Source organism: Erigeron canadensis, chromosome 7 (assembly GCF_010389155.1).
Source record: "Erigeron canadensis isolate Cc75 chromosome 7, C_canadensis_v1, whole genome shotgun sequence".
Lineage (NCBI taxonomy): Eukaryota > Viridiplantae > Streptophyta > Magnoliopsida > Asterales > Asteraceae > Erigeron > Erigeron canadensis.
In genome coordinates, this window is record NC_057767.1 from 12046820 (window position 1) to 12067359 (window position 20540).

General features: G+C 31.6%; 2 protein-coding genes and 1 long non-coding RNA gene across 3 annotated transcripts; 2 read left to right on the forward strand and 1 right to left on the reverse strand.

Annotated features, from left to right (window-relative positions):
* Positions 1-9815: 9815 nt before the first annotated feature.
* Positions 9816-12442, forward strand: LOC122607716 (DNA replication complex GINS protein PSF3-like). The gene is made up of 6 exons (XM_043780744.1): positions 9816-9878; positions 9955-10023; positions 10100-10200; positions 10828-10920; positions 11791-11930; positions 12025-12442. The coding sequence occupies exons 1-6, from the start codon at positions 9834-9836 to the stop codon at positions 12147-12149; spliced, it is 573 nt and encodes a 190-aa protein (XP_043636679.1). The 5' UTR covers positions 9816-9833; the 3' UTR covers positions 12150-12442.
* A 1769-nt stretch (positions 12443-14211) lies between these two features.
* Positions 14212-15310, reverse strand: LOC122607717. Its single transcript, XR_006325080.1, has 2 exons — positions 15066-15310; positions 14212-14495 (listed from the first exon to the last, which is right to left on the reverse strand). It is a non-coding gene; the product is annotated as an uncharacterized LOC122607717 (long non-coding RNA).
* A 1245-nt stretch (positions 15311-16555) lies between these two features.
* Positions 16556-20200, forward strand: LOC122606950 (SNAP25 homologous protein SNAP33-like). The gene is made up of 6 exons (XM_043779850.1): positions 16556-16794; positions 17778-18337; positions 18859-18952; positions 19075-19208; positions 19785-19882; positions 19966-20200. Exons 2-6 carry the CDS (start codon positions 17849-17851, stop codon positions 20063-20065), a joined length of 915 nt encoding a protein of 304 aa, XP_043635785.1. The 5' UTR covers positions 16556-16794; positions 17778-17848; the 3' UTR covers positions 20066-20200.
* The last annotated feature ends 340 nt before the right edge of the window (positions 20201-20540 follow it).

The following is a 20540-nucleotide window of genomic DNA, read 5'->3' on the forward strand; positions in this document are numbered from 1 at the left end:
GATAATCCCATCTTTACTTGTTCCCACATCCCTTCACATTTCGTATCATATTAACATATACTTGCAACACTAACGTATCATCATATCGTATCAACATATACATATAATGCAATCGTATCTTCATATCATATCATCATATACTTACAACTTAATGAACATCTCATATCTTTGCATAACACACATAAACATATCCCACGTATACATATTAGCACATGTAGAGTATATACTCCTAATTGTGCCTATCAACGATACATCATACTTATCACAAGTCTCAACACATCTTATTAAATCCCACGTCACCTTGTAATCCCACGTCTTAAATCACATGTACATCTTTCTCACATATTCATATATCTATCTTAATCGACTTATTCTCACGACTTACATCTTTACATATTACGCACTAGCTTTACAACTAGCACGATTTCCCACATCTTACGCACTAGCATTACAACTAGCACGATTTCTCACGTCTTACGCACTAGCATTACATCTAGCACGATTTCCCAAGTCTTACGCACTAGCATTACACCTAGCACGATTTCCCACGTCTTACGCACTAGCATTACAACTAGTACGAGTTAAGCTTAACACTTCCCACGTCAATCTCACGTATTTAACTATAGCATTTTCCACGTAATTATCTTTCTTACCTTTACGCACTAACGCTAAGGCTAGAACGATTTCTCACATTTCACACTTTACTTTAACATTAGGTATTCATTACCTAATTAATCTACTTTAACGTTTAATCCTACTAACGTGCACAACTCATAGCAATTCCCACGTGTATCTAGTGAACTAGACATGTCATACTTAAGTCCCACATACAAGCCATCACATATCAACATTAAGGCATATCAAAGACATTATCAACATCACATCACATATCATAAACATAACATGATGAAGTCCTTATAATCATCATCTTTTCATATGCATATACTTACTTTTACTTTAAATGTCAACGTATCAACATAAATCATTTCAACAACACATATCATATACACTTCATGGAAACATCATTGTAATCATCACGCTACATATGCATATAATTACTTCAACTTTAAATGTCATCACAACATAATTAACTACTTCAACATGCATATGTTCCCATATAACCTCCCGCATGACCCGGATAACCCGACACACATAAGATAATCCGATTAAGAGGTTAATTAGAGAAAACTACTTTTGTTGTGCCTCCAGCATGAGAAAAGTCATGTATCTTACCTCGTTGAAGAGCACATTAAGAGCACAATAAATGATAACGTCAGTTATCGAGCTTTGCAATTATTCTCGGCTTACCTATAATCATTAAACGATATAATGAGCTAATCAAATATCCACTTACTTATGGTCATAACTCAGGTCTAGATACCTATAAACATGACCCATGACAAAGCTTGATGCATCGGAGGTTCGATTAATGTTTTAGAGCTTACATAACTCGACGGAACTCGGCATTCACTCACTAAATTAACCTTTCTGAAAACTTGACATCATCATCATCTTTTAAAAGCATTACCATTAGAAAATAGACTCTCTTACGATTCCGTGCATAGCTTATTCGTCAAAAACAGAGTTACGGTTCAAAAGTTATGGTCGTTTAAAAATGTTACAAAAATCAATCCCTAACGGGAGTTACGAATATTTGTAACGGGAGTTACGCGCCTAACGGGAGTTATGAAAATTTGTAATGGGAGTTACAGTGGAGGTGTTATCGCAATTACCCAGCTAACGTGAGTTACACAACCGTAACGGGAGTTACAACGACCAGACGTGAAAAACAACTCCAAAACCTAACCAAACACATCCCAACGACTTTAACACATCTCCAGGTCTTATGAACATCAAATACACTTAAAATAAGACCTTAATGACTCATTGAAAACACCAATTGATCCTTGAATCAATTGCATAAATGAATCCCTCTTTTTATCATCAAAACGACCCGAAACCACAACGTTTGATTCAAAAACACGATTGAACACACATGGATCTAATTAAACACCTGGGATTCACTTATTTACATATAAACAACATTATTAAACATTAAAGTTTGATCTTGACATAGTTAGTCAACTCTATTAATAATTTTTCTCACGAAAACGCCGTTTTTAACCGAAAATCTCAACTTCCAACAACCCCAGCCCTCATGGTCGAATCTACAAGGACAAAACCTACTTTAAAACTTAATCAACAATCAATTGATGATATCATACCTGCAGGGTTAATCAACGGATCGAAAACCAAGCAAAAACCCTTCCGAAATCCCCTGAAATCGACGATAACTTGAAGATTTAACCTAGTTTTTGTGTGAAATACTTTTCTAGGGTTTTGATCTGTTTCTCCAGCCTTTAGGTCGTCCAATAGGACATATATATACTGGGGAAACTTTAAAAACTTTACATCTAGGCCCTCGCACTTCGTTACAACTCGTTTCGGCCCTTTCCGACTCGTTTAACGCAACCGGGAACACTTAACAACTCTTATATCTTACCGGGAACACTAATTGACTTTATAAATCATTATCAATATTAATTTCATTACTTTAAATCACTTTAACACATATCTCACGTTAATCATTTAATTAACATAAGCACATATAAAGCACATAGTTTTCAATGGTCGCTAACAGCAAGTTAACGGTCAACGTCAAAAAGTTTTGGGATGTTACAGCCAAAGGCAAAATTCAGATAATGTGGTTAAGTTTCACCTGGACACTAACCTGGCTGGGAGATTAGTGGGTACAAATGGCACATGAGATCAGGGGATTCTCATCCAATTACTTATATATATATATATATATACTAGGTCTTTTACCCACACGATGTGCGCGTGGTAAAAAAGTTGAAAAAATAGTAAAGATTGTAAATATTTTTAATATTAAAAACCCGTATAAAACATAAAAAGAAAATGGTTTCTCACTCATCGAATAATAAAATTACTTGGAAAAAGAAAAAGGATAAAAACACAAATTTTTGATAAATAAATACTTTCCAAATTTAAAAATATATGTTAAGTTTATACCTGTTTTAGTTTTGGTATGAGATTTGATTATGTTATTTTTTTAATGTACGTGCTTTAATTTTGATATGGGATTTGATTTTGTTATTTTTTCTTATAATTATGTGTATATAAAGTTTTTATTTAGTTTAATGTACTTGTAGGGAATCCTACGTATATCCAAAGTTAAACTATTATATTTTTAATTTTGTATATCTCTTATATAAATAAAAGAGAATTGTTTCTAGAAGATTTTTGTAGAAAATTTCCTATGTGTCAAACTCACAATCTTTTTTGCAAATGTTTTTAGAAATTATGACATCATATTTAAAATTATAATTTTAGCAACATTGTAGTTTTTTAAAAAATTAATCCATCTTAACACTATCTTAATTATTTTATTAATTTTTCATATAACTTTATAATTTACATTTAAGTCTTGATGAAACTTTAATAAATATAGACATTTTTCTATTTATTTCCAAGTAAAAAGAATTTTTTGAAGTTTAAAATATATAACTACATATTGTTTTTTTTACATGCTAGGTATCTTATATAAAAAAAAATAAATAGCTTGATTTAAGAAGTTTAAGTTAAAAAAATTATCATCAAATATATTAATGTTTGTTGTCTAAGTACATCAAATATATTTGATACACAAAAGCTTAAAGGTAGCTATATGCATTTGTTTATCAAAACTAAAAAATGTTGTAGTAAATAATCACATAGTTATTTCAGAATAGACTCAATCCATTTCGTCGCAACTTCAGCAGGATGATCATACGCTTTTAAAAAACTATTATTAATATGCCCTGGTTGAACCCGGGTTAATTAGCTAGTTAGTCTTTATTTTAATATTTAAATTCTTTTTTAACATATATAAATAAGATAAATATTGTAAAAAATTATGGAGATTATTTTAATATTTAAATTCTTTTTTGACATATATAAATAAGATAAATATTGTAAAAAATTATGGAGATGACACATATGATGTAATCCTAGGTGGCAATGTTTTAAAATAGGTTTAATTTTGAAGAGGACTTTAAAATGCTAGGATTCTTACTCTTTTAATATAGATTTAGATATATTAAGATAAGAATAAAATTAAAATTAAAATATGATCAAGAATATTAACTTAAGACTAAGATTAGGATAAGAAGATAAAAGATTTAGAGAAGATTAAGTTTAAAATTAAAATATAAAAAAAATAGAGATAAACATAAAGATTAAAATATAATTGTTACACATTATAATTGAAAATAAAATTAAACATAGAAACGTAATTTTAAATGGATTGGATTTTTTTATTTTATTATACTAGTTAAAGACTAAGTTGTGTTAAAATATAACGAGTATGGTACTCGCGTAATGCGGAGGCAGCGGTGGGAAGGTGATCTAATGGTGTCGGTGATGTACTATTCGTTTTGGTGGCGGTATCAAGTGGTGTTGGTTGATGTAATTGTGATAGTGTATTTTTTAGAAGATAAGGACTTAAAGTGTTAATTATTAAAATAAAGGTTTAGAGTGTAAATTAATTCAGTTAGGGCTAAATATAAAAAGTCAAAGACAATTCTGGTAAATTAAAGGTAGAATTACCTAAAATAAAAAGGTGGATTCTCTTTATTAGATAGTATATAGAAGTATAGATAGATATAGATTGTATTTTTCATATCTATAACTCTTATAAAAAAGTAGTTAAACAAGCTTTTTAAAGCCCTCTTGCAAATCTAAACTATATTGAAAAAATGCCACATAGGATTTTATCTTATGTGTCAACTCCATATTTTTTTTAAAAATAAACTATATATTTAGAAAAAACTATATATATATTAATTAATTAATAAATAATAAATAAATAAATATATTGTAGAAATCTAAGATCTTCTCATTAGATAAAATGATATCTTCTCTTTAAATAAAAAATCACGTCTATACCTAATGATATTTCATTATCTTTTTTATTCAACATTACATAAAGTTCTTTTCTTTTTTTTTCTTATGATGATTATATGGAAGTTTTCAAACCATATGAATATACAAAAATAAAACAAATAAATAAAACAAATTAAGTGTAAAAATTAGATTTAATTAGTTAAAAGATAACATCGAAACTTATAAATCTTAACATTATATTAACTACACCTTGAATATATGTTCCAAATTTAAAATTTTTGTTTTAATAAACAATATCCTCTTTTAAGTATAAAAACTACTTTGGTGTATACCTTCTTCTTTGCCAATAGCCGGTAAGTACAAATAAGATGAGTTTTATGGTAAACGTACAACTAATTAATACACTTTAACAAAAACCCTTAGGGTTTCGTTTAGCAAAACCCCCCCAAAAAAATTGAGTCATATAAATTCAAGTAATTGTAAATCATCCGGAGTCCGAGACCTACCCCACCCTTAAACCATTTCTAAAAGTCGCAGCAACACCTTCAAATGAATATAACTGTTTTACTTTTTGGATGTTAAGAAGAACATTCAACACATATGACATAGTCAAATTATCCTCTTTGAATTATATATCCAGCCAATTGTAATTTTTCATGTGACTTTTAACTTTTTTGGAGAGAAATGTAGTGAAATTGTCACTCTACATTAAGGATCAAATTGTATGTTGTTGAGTTATGTTGTAACAAGACGACTACATGATACATGTTCTAGATGTAGATCATTTAGTGGCAACAAAAGGCAAATTACTAGAATTACTAGAAGAAAAACATATTACTAAATTCTTAATGATAATTTAAAGTATAGCTTAATAGCTTAAGTCCGTCTATTTCTTTAAGTTTATATTTTGTCAAGCTTTTGGTTGAATCTATTTCTGTTCAACCATATGTTTATATATTATTAAATTATTTATATAGTTCACATCACGTAATTATAATGAAATATGTTCGCTATCGTTTCTTTATATATAAAGTGTATTATATAGTTTTTTATACAGCTCGCGCATCGCGCGGGTCAAAAACCTAGTATCTTTATATATAAGTTACGATCAACCTATGTTAGAACTTTTTATTTTTATAATCAATTTTAATATACTCGTATTAATTAAATGATAATGACATCATCAAAAGTCAATTTGCTAGAAATGAGAGTTATGATTGATTAATAAGCTATTAGGTAAGTTGTCTTCTATTATATATAAAGATAAAAATAAATATCTAGGATATCCATAAATTAAATATCCGTAAATTGTGATTTTTAATTTTTGTATTTATAATTATGACATCAACAATTTTTAATTTTGACAAAATTAAAAGCTATGATTGGTCAATAAATCTTTGCGTCAGTTGTCTTTTAATATATATAAAGATAAAGATAATATATCGGTAAATTGTGAATTTTAATTTTTGTATTTATAATTATGCATCAACAATTTTTAATTTGACAAAATTGAGAGCTGTAATTGGTATTAGGTTCAGTTATCTTTTATTTTAATATATATAAAGATAAAAATAAAGATCGGATTAACAATGATCCGTGCCTATAATGCGAGACGTCTCCCAACTGCCTTAAAACCTCATAATAGAATCGAAGGCTCACAAAGATTTGTGGGTAAAACAACCAGTTGAATATAGTTATAAAAATCCAAAAAATGTCACATTTCTCAGTGCTCAAGCTAACGTGAAATCATATATATAATATCGGGTCTCCAAACATTGTTACATAATGTCGTTATCTTTCAATTATGTCATACACACGGACTTGGATCTTCCTTATCCAATTAACATAATAACTTAAGTGGTGTTTGTTTAAAACTTAATAAATTAAGTCATGACTTAATCAAAAATACTTAATTTATTAAGTCATAAAAAATATTTGTTTTTTTAACTTAATAAACAAAAAACAACTGTATTGACTTAATCCAAACATACATTACTTATTTATTCAGTCACTTAATCAATTCAGTCACTTAATGCCTAAAATAACAAACAAGCCCTTAACGTTGTGTTGTTTGTTTTTACGAGACTGAAAAAACTTTAAGATGCGTTTGGTTCTATTTTTTTTTTTCAAATATAGTTTTTTTTCAAAATTATCCTCTTCATTTGATAAAAAAAAAATGATTTTCAAATTTTGGATTTTTCTAAATAGAAAACATGAAAACTGAAAACGTATTTTAGGCATAGTTATTTCTCAATGAAACAAAAAATAATGTTTTTCACATTTGAATTAGATACTTAAAAATATCTTTTTATTATTTTATTATTTTTCATTTAATTTTTTCATATTTTTCTTCATACCTTCAAATCTCAAACATATTTTTAAGTTTTCTAAAATGAAAAGTGATAATAGTTTTATTTATTTTTTTATTAAGGGTCCGTTCTTTATTTTAGTTATCTAAATACTAAATATATTAAGTGACTAAATGTATAAATAGTGCATATATACATTAAGTAAAAAATAAATAATTAATGGTTATTTTTATTTATTAAGAATGTTTATGTTGTGTGATGAACTACTTAAATGTTTATTGTATGTAATTAACTTTCAAATTTCGGTTATTGGATGTACCTAGGTATATGTGACAACCATATAAGCTGTCACTTGTAAGTTTTTGATTGGTCAGATACATCCAATAACATAGATTTAAAAGTTCATTACATACAATAAACATCCAAATAGTTCATTACGCGACATAAATATTTTTGCATTGTTTATTTTGCAACCAAATGTTCCGGGGTGAACAACAAACAGGGGGAAGAAAACACTAACTCCAAATAACAAAAACATAGCAGTTACCAAAAGTGTTCCGGATATACTCCTAAAACTTGCAAGAATGTCTTAGGTATAAGTTGTAACAATAAGAATACAATAGAACTGGTTAACAAAACAGAGGACATTTTTAACCAACTAAATATAGCATTTATTGAATTCAATTATAGTGAATAACTAAATACTAAACACAGCATCATACTTACAGTTGAAAATTGAAATCATTGATTTTCTTTATAACCCCATTGTCGATCCATTGATATTTCATTCAACATTCTAAGGTATTATTTCTTAAAACCAACACATTTCTTGTTCAATTTTGCATATGAGTTATTGCGTTTTCTTGCAGTTTAAAGTTCAAAGTTTTACAACATGCCCATATTGTGTAGGTTAGATATAATTAGTTTCTTGCTGATATATACTACTTGTTAATTTTTTGTGTTATTTTCTTGAGTTTTAAATAGGGTTTTGTTTTTGATTTACTTACAAGTGTTTGGTTTATTACAATGACTTTACTTTTCCATTAGAATGAAGTTTTCAAGTTAGGTTTTTATTTTGCCCCAAAAACGTGTTCAGGCTACCTAGGAAAATCGAGCTTTTGAGTTTGATGTATGCGCTTAACCGGTAATTTTGAAAATAATGATTAATCAATATCAATGTAAGAATATGTAAGTTGGTTTTTCCCTATATTTTCATTTTATCAATTTTTCTTGATGGTACATAGTCTTGCAAACTAAAGTGCTTTTTAGGCATTTTCTTATAAAAAATTTGCAAATGGATAAGTATTTGAGCATTATGTATATTGAGATGTTGATTACCATTATTAGATATTCTAAGCTTGCTGGCTAAATCATCCTATTTGAGCATATTCGTGTTCGAAACTGGTAAAAGCCAAGTTGTTAGTTGAGCTTCTTTTTTCACCTACATAATTTAGTTTGCAGTTGTTGCTTTGTGCGCTATAAGTTTAAATTTTGACCTTTTGGATTCGTTGAAGTTATTTTTTGCAATTGTTTTTATGGTGTTCTAGTTTGTTTTTAGACAATGCCAAATTATTTATTTACATTTGTGTTGTAGTTTGTAGAAATACTTGCTCAATATGTCAGAAAATGATGAACCAGACAATTTGGGTGGAAGATGGGCATGCCGGTTCATTAATGCGGGTAGAGAGTATTCATTCTATTGGGATGGCTATCTCCAATGAGGTGCCCTTGGGTGCCCTTGGATATCCTTTGCCCTTGGTAGAGAAAATTTTTACCATCATATATTCTTCTTACTGATTGTACGCCCTTTTTTAGCACTGTTTACCAGAAATTGATGACCAGATGGTTCTTAGTACTTACTATAGTTTGGGGTTTTGCTATTAGGATTTAGGATAGATGGCGACAGACTTCCGAATCACTTTTTAGAACTTCTATGTATCACTTTTTTAGCATCAGGTCCCTTGATTTTGGAAATTTGGATGGTCATTGCATCAGGTCCGTGGGTTTTGATTATCTATAGCAGGTCTTTTGGTTTTGGTCATTTACAAATTGCAGCGGTTGTCATTAGGGATGTTGTTTATGAATTTATGTTACATTATGGTCTCTGTACACTTATATTCTGCAAAGTTTTCATGCTCATTGTAATGGTCTAACTTTCTAGTTATGGCCATGTTTGACCTTGAGTCAATACCAGGCAAATAGTTAATGTGTTGGCAGGTTGTTTATGTTTATATAGTTATTAAGTTATCAGTGGCTTATGCGAAGTTTTAGCCGCTGTTTCATTTCTTATCCAAGAGTTGTAGTTCGTATGGGTCCATAATTGTTGTATCAAATCAAACCAGCCTTTTCTTGATCCTTCAGTTAATTAGCAAGGTTTAGATCACTGGCACAAAAGATGAATTTTTTTTGGTAAAACAGACAATTTTTCCAGTTAATGAGTCGATCCAGTGTGACCTGTTTTGACCTGTCTTCCTGAAATGACTTCCCGTTTCGACCCGTTATCAAACCTACCCGCCCTGCACATTTTTCTAGTTCTAATGGGCCCATTTTTAAAATTCACTTATTATTAGTGCATATAATAATTAATTAAGCTTTTTATGCAGTTTTATTTCTTAGATTATGGCCCAATATTATGATCTTGATGACATCTTAGCTGATGAAGAGGTTCAAATCTCTATCTTTTAATTTTTTTTTAGTTGTAATGTTTAATATCTGATATAATGGTGCGTATTTTTCGCAGCTTGTGCCCGTGGTTTTTCTCGAAGCAGTTAACGGAGTTGGTTTGGTTGAATCCAATGAAACAACCAGGGTAATACTGAATTATGTTTTGACTATAACATATTTCGACAAGTAGTATCATTGACGGTAGTGTTTTGTAAAATCAGGTTGAACCCAAGTCGAAGGCGGAATTGCCATTTTGGCTTGCAAAAGAATTGCATTTGAGACAGGTGGCGTCTGTCAGCGTTCTTCCGTGTTATAATAACAGGTCAGTTAAAAGTTTCTTGCTTCATATTTTGATTTGCCTTATGACTGTTGATGATTGATGTTAGACTTGGTATAAATTAAAAAGGAGCGTCTTTATTACAATCGTGTAATTTAATTAGTACCTTGTGCATATATACAAAGGGCCGGAATGGGATGAAATAGAACTAAGAACGTAAGAGTAAGGGTCAGAGTATGCCTGGAAAAGAAAATAAGAGAACAGGTCAGGTTGTTACTTGTTTTGTGCTGTTCCAACTTATTTAAGAGTTTTCAAAGTTGTGGGCTACTAGCAGCTGTGGAAATTGAGGCTTTCTTCACTTTTTTTTTTTTTTTTTTTGTAAATATTTGGAGGGGGGGTTACAAAATTACCTGGTGTAATGCTCGTTTTTAAAGATATAAATATGTAAGTTCTTTTTTTCCTTCTTATTTGTAAGTTGTCATTACCTCAACTTGGGGAAAAACATCTAAAGTGACTTTGATTTTCTGATTGGTCAGTAAAGGATACTAGGATTTATGACTTCGACTTCTGATTGGCTCAAGATCTAAGTTAGTCAATTGACTCCATCTGTTTTTGTTTATGCAACAATGTTTGGTATCATTTTTCTTTATCATTATCTTGTTTTCATGCCAGAACTCGGGAAGAAATTGGAGCTGATGGTGCACACGTGGACTTGAGATCTCAATGCTCATATTTTTATGAATTAGGATGCAAAATAGTGCAGTTGTGAGTATCTTTTCACATTATTTGCTTTTGTTTGCACTTACTTTATAACATTGACATCACATCACAATCTACAATGGACATATATTAGCCTAGACGCCCAAAGCTAACATGTATGAATATTGAATAATTAATCATCTCTCATTGGTTTCACCTCAATTTATTGATAAAATCTTTGCAAAATTGATGACATGTACATTTGGCGGTTACTTCATCTTTTTCTAGCCAAATTAATTCAGTGTTGGGGTAGACCATGGGTTAGTCTGTATAAAGTGTTAGGGTTTAGTAGCTAAATTATCTTCCCTAACCACCACGTTTTAGTCCATATTCTTTCTTAGTAATCGAAATAGGACATATGGAACTACCTTGTGGTATCTTTTTGTGGGTCCATCTTTTTAGCTAATATCTGTGGTTTATACACAATCTGTTTATTTTTTTTTGTTAAACATGATGATGTTGCTGCAAAATTTCAGCCATTAGCAACAATGATTCTATCTACATTATGTTATACCTAAATTTGTTGGGAAGTTTTGTATTTAGGCTTTATGATTCTTACTGATCATCATGGGGTAATGGATGTTAAATTCATTAAGCTTTTAATCAATGTAGTCGCATAAATCTAACATGTGTCTGTGCGCATTCTTATTTCTCAAAATACATATGTATGTATAAGCTATATTTTCTAGTTCACAATGATTTATCAACAAAAGTTAGTACAAAGTTGCCTGTGTTCTACACTGGCTATTTAAACTAGTGCTTTGATATTGAAGGATATGTTTTTCATATTCTTTACGTATGTTTAGATTTTATATTATTGTTGCTACAAGTCTGTTGTTTAACTTATAGTATTTTGTTCATTGCTGAATGGATCAGGATTGGTGACAAGACCATTGGATCTTTACTCTTGGTTGCTTTCCAGACAAGGTATAAGGAGGTCTTGATCAAGGCACATACTGCAGCATCCGTGTTGACCCCAAAATATTTATCACTATTGACAAAAGAAGAAACAAAATGTGAGATTTGCATAACTCATCTATTTTTTGTGTTTTACTGCATTTTTAAAATGTGTTGAATAAATAACTCTTATCTTATTTGTTGATTTTGAAGTGTATGATGCTGCCAAGTCATCAGCTATAGCGTTTAAGACTTGGCGAATGGGAGGGCCAAGATTACAAAAAGCTTCAGTTCTTGGTAGAAAGAGGAAACCGCTTTGGGGAGTAGGTTCTCATTAGGTGAACCAAGGGCAGCCAACTTGGGGTTGCTCGTTTGTTGTAGATGCTTAGTGTTGGACTGTTGGTTATTAAAGTTCCATTCTTCTAAAATGACAATGAGCTTACTTACAGAACTACAAAATGAATCGTCTTATCAAATAGTTTCACTGACCCCATACCCCACAGGATTGGGCATCGTTGTTGTAACTTTGTTCGGTTATTACTAAGATGCCAAGCAAATGAACTTGCTGTTTGGTGTCTACTACATTAATGACTGTTTTGAGTCTGCTTATAAAGGGCAAAATTTGTCTAAATTGGTTGACTATGAGTTCAGTTTATACTGAATGAAACAATACTTTAAGCTGCGTGTGATGTGAATGTGATTGGACCAAATTTAATTTAAGAAATGAGAAGTGCAGACCAATAAGAAACAGATCCTTTATGCTAAACCCACTTTCACATGAACTTGGGCCAAGTGAAAGTTTACCTAAGGAGCTTGACCCAACTTTTAAATAAAATTGATGAAATTATTATCGAGTATATGTAAGGTTTGTGTAACCCATTATCTTTGGTCAGAATCTTATACCAAAAGAGTATTGGCAATGTTTAGAGCATTCTCACCCATAAATAAAATGTAAAAATAACGGGTTTCGGGTTCCAATATATTGGTTGAGATGTAAACAATATTACCTATACTTACGTAGAAGGATTGCTTTCGGATACTATCTAAATGATAGTGACCTTTGCATAAATAAATGATAGATGAGCATTCTCACCCATGTTTAATGAAAAACAAATAAATGTTTACCATGTGTATATACATATATAAATGTTAGGTAAAGCAGGGGAAAATTATGTAAAATTCAGAGAGAGGTTATGTAAAATTCAAAGGGGGGGGGGGGGAGGCTATGTATGTTTATCAAATCCAAAGGTTTACTTTGTAATTTTTTATAAAGTGGCAGTACCTAAGCTTAAGTCAAGTCTGCAGTACGAATCATTTTCCCATATAAATATAAGTATTTAAGACCATGGTTCGGTATAATTTGGATCCAATTTCTAATATTTATTTTTAAATTGAATTAATAGTGGCATAAATATACACAAAATTTGGATTATTTTTTGAATATTCATTTTGAATTTTTTTTTGATGATTTTCTATTGAGAATTGTGAGAAAGGTTGTGTCACACCCCGTTGTAGCGGAAATATATGGTTAACAAATAATTGCGTACTAACCATAAGCTAATAGAAATTACATCCATTTAATACCAAATACAAGTCTAATGCAAGTACAATCGTTTAGAATGTAGACCCCAAAATACGGATACAAGTCATCCTCATTTGGAACTGGGCCCACTAAATACGAGTTCAATAGTTGGACAGTCTAATACAATTAGAACTAAAAACATGAGAGTCCTCAAATGTCTGATGCTAATTGCACGTCCAAAGTCAAAAGATGGCACTATAATGCCAAATACGATTCAAGACTTACCGTTGGTTAACTGAAAAGCATGAAATTTGAGAGGATCAACTATCGGAATAGTTGGTGAGTTTACAGTGTGTTTGACCAAAGTTTAGTCGTCATTGAGAGTACAAAATGACATGTAGTTATTTAAGGCAAGACAGCCGGGAGCAAAGTCTAACAATATATAATGACAGTCTAGACCGAAGTCCGACAATAAGATCAATATGCGTCGCACAGGATTTTCCGTCTAAAGTGGGGTGCTGACCAGAACCATAAGACCAATATGCCTCACACAGGACTAACAGTGGGGTGTGGAGCAAATCATAAGACCAATATACCTCGCACAGGATTTCCCGTCTAACAGCGGGGTGCGGACCATACCATAAGACCAATATGCCTCGCACAGGATTTCCCGTCTAACAGTGGGGTGCGGACCAGACCATAAGACCAATATGCCTCGCACAGGATTTCCCGTCTAACAGTGGGGTGCGGACCAGAACAATGACAGTCAGGAACAAAATCTAACAAGACAACCATTAGGATCTCATATTGGTGATAGCTACATAGGGGCAACATTTTAGTTCGTCAAACACAAAGAACAATTTAGTCAGCCAACAACATGGCAAGACAAAGTCATTTAGTTCAATATTTCAGAAGAAATGTATACACATTTTCAGGTAGCCGTCAACATGGCAAACATAAGGCAAATGATTTAAGTAGCCAAATCTCATGGCATAGACAAAGACAAATCATTTATAAAGTAGTCGTGTATACAGTAGTACATGCTTTTCAGGCCCAAAGTAAAAAGGAAAAAGGGTGCCACAAACTCACATTATCAATCATAGAGCTAAAAGGGCGAGCAGACTTGAGAATGAGTAATCTAGTCTCCATGTCTATCCAAAACCTAGGATATGAGTACCAATGGTGAGGATCAAATCTCACAACTTCAAGTATCCTACGTACAACTACTTAGCTATCAACCCTAAAATGCCACGACCAAGAGTGTGATTTAAACGTCCATTTTATTTGACTTTAGTTTCTAATGTCATTGACATTGTCATAAAAATATAGACTCAAAGTACTAATCCGTATAATAAAGTTCAAGTGTTAAAGTTATCAAAATATGAAAATGTCAAACTGTACAGAACCTCACAGCGTGAGGCATGATCTAATCGAAAAAGAAAACTCATTTTTCGACCTTTTTCCGCAGACCAAATCGTTTCTAAATAAATGTGTATCATTACAACAACTAGAGTTATGTTCAAGGAGTCTAAAAACAATCCATTTTACTAGCCATTTACAATTCCTAACACTTTTTGATTTCAAAGGCCTAATTCTAGTACAATCTCATCTAATCAACAAAACCCATAACTCATATCATCTTTTTGGCCTACTAATTCAATTAATATAACTGAAATTAAATTAAAAGATTGAATTCATAAAAGTCAAAGTTTAAAGAAAGTGGTTTACTTACCAATTGATGTGTTCTTGAGATAAAATAGAAAAATATGATGAAGATCGTCATGCTTTGATTGACTCTTGCAAAATGATTATTATTAGAACATTTTAATGAAATCTCCTTTTTATTCCCCTTTGAAACAGATTGCATTAGGAAAAGATGAACAATTTGGAAGTGTTTGTGTGTGTGTTACCTGGCGCAGAAACAAAGGAGAAAAGAAAAGGAGCAAGGGTGTTTTTTTTTGTTGGTTTACTCACGTCCACAAGAAGTGAGGCCGGCCATGTGGCCTAAATTTGAGATATTTTGTACCTTTATTCAGTAAAATGCTTACGATTAAATGTCGTATGAGTAAAAGGTTATAATTTAAAATAAAGGCATTTCCCTTCGTGTATTTAAATTAAGATGAGTCAATAAAATTCGTCAAAGTAAATTTTAAATTTTTAAGTCTAGACAATCTATTTATTTTGTACAAGACATAACCTTTAAATATTCATTTAAAGTTATTTTTAAGACTCTGCATTTATCTAGATAGCTAATAGTCTACGTCATCAGGATTCGTCTAACTGGACTAAGTCAAAAGTCCAAATATCTAATAATTTTCACGTCAAAGATCGTCTAAATTAGACGCGATTATGATAATGACTAATCTTAAACGAGATTAAGACTAACCCGTCGCTAATTAATTACGAGTTGTCACAGGTTGAATGTGACAAGAGGTTAATGAAGATTGTGATAGACTGATATAGTCATGAAAAAACAATAACCCTTCTCAGATTGAGTGAGTCTTCTGGATCTCATATCAACTATCAATTGTTGTGTGTCACTGATTCGTATTGAAGAAGCCGTAGTAAACCCAGTTGCCAATGCACAACCCCATATTCCCACTAGTCTTTCTCTCAACAAGGAGATGCTATATCTTTACAAAAGGATTTAATTCATTTGTTATCCGTGTCCTCATATTGATATTGATTAGGACTCTTACCCAGTCCCCACCCTAAGTTCCAACACGATCGAGTCTAGACTCTAGACCACATTGATACGAATATATTTCTTTGTTCTGGACACACGATCGTTTTTAAATTTTAGCGACTTTGCACGTCTTCAAGGCCCGAAAGCCGTTTTAAAATCCTTGCTATCCCTTAAAATTTTGAAATCACAAAGTAAAAAGTTCTAGGACATTTTATGAATTCCAAATCTTACCATATTTCTCCAACCAAACATGAAATTTAAGAGATCTCAATATCATATCACATGCTATGAAATCCCACACCAGATACAACAAAGTAACAAACCAAGTAACCAACTCACCTTAACAAATTGTAGAAAATAATAATGTACGAGTATTTATTTTTACATGAAAATAATAATAATGTGTTACAACGTGGGAAATTTCTTAGAAATTTTCTTTATTAAATAATACTCCGTAGTGTTTATTTTCATTATAATAATAAAGAAAATGTAAAGCCATCTATCTAGATCAAAACATATAATTTCCAAAAATTCAAAACCAACAACATCAACTTCAACTCCAATTCAAAGTCTACATAAATCCTCTCCCCATCCTATCTTACGCGTTTGATCTCTTCAATAACTATAAAAAAAAATCTTCATTACAGACATCAATCAAGAACCTTTCTACTCCCGTCATCCCCCATTAGTCAACTCAAAGAAAATTTCACCTTCCCTTTTTCTTTCTTTATAAACCCTCTTGTATTTCACTCAATTCATTCAACATTCTTCTAAGGTATTATTTCTTTTTCAAGATTTGATCTTTATACATAATACCCATTTCATATACATACATATTTATTTATTATATATGGGTTTTGTTTCTTTTTCAATTTTGCGTAGGATTTATTGGGTTCTTGTAGTTTAAGTTTAAAGTTCAAAGCTTTACAATATACCCATTATGTGTAGATTAGATATAATTAGTTTCTTGCTAGTTGTTGATATATACTATTTGTTAATTTTTTGTGTTGTTTTTGATAAATTCATAATAGGGTTTTTGATTTTGATTTATTTACAAGCATTTGGTTTGTTAATGAGGACTTAAATTTTCCATGAGGATGAAATTGTCAAAGTTAGGTTTTTATTTTGCCCCGAAAACATGTTCAGGCTACGTAGGAAAATCGAACTTTTGACTTTGATGTATGCGGCTTAACCAATAATTTTGATTATAATGATTAATCAATATCAATACAAGGTACTGTAATAACACACAAGCACCGCTTGTCAAGCAGATTGCAAAAATGAGCGAATTTGTTATAAAAAGTTCAACTAATATAGTTTTTTCCTTAGTTCCATTTTATTAACTTCTCTTGTCAAGCAGATTGCAAAAATGAGCGAATTTGCTTAGTCTTGCAAACGGAAGTGCCTTTTTAGGCATATTGTTAAAAAGTTGCAAACAGATTCTATTTAAGCATATATATTGAAGTATTGATTATGATTATTAGAAGTTGTAAACCGGCTTATATGCTTTCTGGCCATGATCATCCTTCCCCTTGTGTTTACTTGTTTAAACATAAACAATTTTTTATTGGTTATTCATTATTTATATTCAAATTTCTGAAAGTTAAAGCTACTTAGTATGATTTAAACAAACCATGAATTATTTCATATTGTAATTTCACTTATAAAGTGTTTTGATGATTGGGTATTTTCTTACATTTTGTAAGTAACATCAAAACTGCCATATAATATTTTTGGCTCTGCTCTTGTTTTTTCCAGGTGGTATATTAAGTCGTCGCAAATTTCCATTTGTTTCGTAATCAAACTTGTAAACTCTTGTAAGATTCAATATGTTTGGGCTCAAGAAACCTCATTTCCATCACCGAATTGCCAAAACCAACTCAGTTGACCCCGGATTCCCTGGTCAAAATACTACAAATCCATTTGATTCAGATGATGAGTTGGACAAAAAGTCAACCCTAAACCAGGCGAAAAGGACTTCATCTGAACCTTCTGTGTTGACCCAAGATTCCAGAGCTGCTCTGTTTGATGATGATGAGGTTAAGGGATCAGGGTACAAAGTTAGTTACACCGCAAGAAACAAATACAAGAATGATTTTGTTGATTCTGGTGGATTGGAAAACCAAGATGTGCAAGAATTAGAGCATTATGCTGCTTATAAAGCTGAAGAGACGACAAAAACTGTTAACAGTGCCTTAAAGATTGCAGAAAACATACGTGAAGATGCCACCAAGACTATCATTACTTTGCATCAACAGGGCGAGCAGATCACTAGGACTCACATGACTGCAGCTGATATTGATCAGGATCTTAGCAGGGTATCATTCTTTTCTTATCAATTTCTGTGAGTTCGGGTGTGGTGCACCACCAGTGGTTATAAGATGGGTGCACCGAGGCTGGGTAACGGGTCATAATGGGCTTGGTTTGAAGCTGGTACTGTATATTAATTACTGTCAGAAATGGACTGGAATTGTAGTCTGGGTCACGGGTCAAAATAGATTAAAATGGTTCATATTAAGTATGAGTTATTCTAGTCACATTGGTTAATGGGGTTGGGTTGTAACAGGTTGAAACAGGATGGGTTGACTCATGTCGACTCGCTTACACTTTTTAGGTGGTTATATGCATTAATGTAGACTTTTTGCTACTTTTAAGTTTCAACCAGTTAGATTCATTTGAGGTGTTTGAGATAAAACACATTCAAAATCTACCCTTTCATGAGTGAATTGTGTAAAACTCCCATGTGCGCACTATAATTCGCCTTGAGAGGTTGTGCGTTCAAGTGTCATTGCATCCTTTAATGTATCAAGATTTTTAAGTTATGTTTTTTGTGGTGCAGGGTGAGAAACTTTTGGGAAGCCTTGGAGGAATCTTTTCTAGGACCTGGAAGCCTAAGAAGGGTCATGCAATAAAAGGGCCAGAGACCACCAGAGGTGATTATTTAGAACTCTTGTGATTAATGCATTTTTTAAAGATCAGGCTCTGCTTTAAGATTCTTATGTAAATTATGATTTATGAAAGTTGGGTGTTTGACTGAGACTAGATGGTTTTTCAGATGATCCTGCACAACGAAAGGGTGCCCATTTGGAACAAAGAGAAAAACTCGGACTTACGACAACTCCAACTAAGGGACAGTGGCATTCAAGAACACCACCCCCTGAACCCACAAATGCAATGCAGAAAGTTGAGGTATTTTTCTAAAATGATTCTTAAAGATTGAGATACATGTTCCATGAAAATTTTTCTTGTTAAAAAATTTCACTTGCTACTTAAGTTTACTTGTTGGATACGCTAAGGTATTAGAGTTCATCTAAAAAGTCTTTATCTGTATCAAATAGGGTGTAGAAAATAAATTGGGTGTTAAGAGACCAAGACTTTGGGAAATGTTTACATCTTGAATTGTAGGAACAATTTTTAATAAAAAACAACAAAAATGATTCAAAAGTTGTCCAAACTGTTTATTCAAGGCACAAAACTCACAAATCGTGGTATTCAGAGAATTATATTTAAATATTATTAATAACCCAGTCGTGTAATTATATATTACTCTAATGCATAAAAGAAAATTTAACTTTCTTTGGACAAACGTGTTTTGGGTCAACCAATCTCACTGTTTTTGACTTGTTACCTAAAGCTTCCACTGCGCAACATCTAGAAATTGAATGAACAGAATCGTTTTAGAAGGGTTCATCTATGCTTCTCAATACTGAAGTAGCCAAATCTGAATATTATTTTGAAGTTCTGATAATCTTTTTATGATTATAGTACGAGAAAACAAAGCAAGACGATGCTCTCTCTGACTTGAGTAACATACTTGGTGAACTCAAAGAAATGGCTGTCGACATGGGATCAGAAATTGAAAGGTTGTTTTTTTTACCACGTCCACGGGCATTAACTTTGTGTTGATTTTACTTGATTGACTGAAAATTAATTTTGAAATTTGCAGGCAAAACAAAGCTCTTAATCCTCTTGAAGATGATGCTGATGAGCTCATTTCCAGATTAAGAGGTGCTAACCTACGTACTCGACGTTTACTTGGAAAGTAGATTGAATAGGCATCCCCAATTCATGATTTGTACTTGGACAATTGCTATTATTTTGTTCTTTGTCTCTATGATGTTGATAAGTCGTTAGTGATAAACATTCGCATTCAGAATTATGCCATTGGGATTTTCTTATTAGCTTTTAATAGCATCTATTGTGTTTCTCGTCCAATTAGTCTTATTAGAAAGCGACAATTTTGACTCACTGTGCACTAGTAGAGTTGATTATGTTTTACTCTAAAGAATAAGAAAAGGTAAAATGTTAAGAGTTTTCTGAAATAATTTTGATACTTGGGAACATATTAAATGAAATAGTTTTAACTTCCATTCACAGATAATCAAAATTTGGACATAACGACAATGTTCACCTGACCCGACCAGTTTGAATGTGTACAAACGTTGGTGTGTTTTTACCTGAACCCATGTTGAAGCGTAGCAGATATGTTTCTTTATAAAGATGCAAAAGGAGTAGAAACGT

Excerpts from the sequence above, each read along its gene's own strand:
- LOC122606950 (XM_043779850.1), top strand. The coding sequence starts at position 17,849 with ATGTTTGGGCTCAAGAAACCTCATTTCCATCACCGAATTGCCAAAACC. Across the intron at positions 18,953-19,074 it reads AGGGCCAGAGACCACCAGAG|ATGATCCTGCACAACGAAAG; the intron begins GTGATTATTTAG and ends ATGGTTTTTCAG. Across the intron at positions 19,883-19,965 it reads ATGGGATCAGAAATTGAAAG|GCAAAACAAAGCTCTTAATC; the intron begins GTTGTTTTTTTT and ends TGAAATTTGCAG.
- LOC122607716 (XM_043780744.1), top strand. The coding sequence starts at position 9,834 with ATGGCCCAATATTATGATCTTGATGACATCTTAGCTGATGAAGAG. Across the intron at positions 10,024-10,099 it reads AATCCAATGAAACAACCAGG|GTTGAACCCAAGTCGAAGGC; the intron begins GTAATACTGAAT and ends TTGTAAAATCAG. Across the intron at positions 10,201-10,827 it reads CTTCCGTGTTATAATAACAG|AACTCGGGAAGAAATTGGAG; the intron begins GTCAGTTAAAAG and ends TTTTCATGCCAG.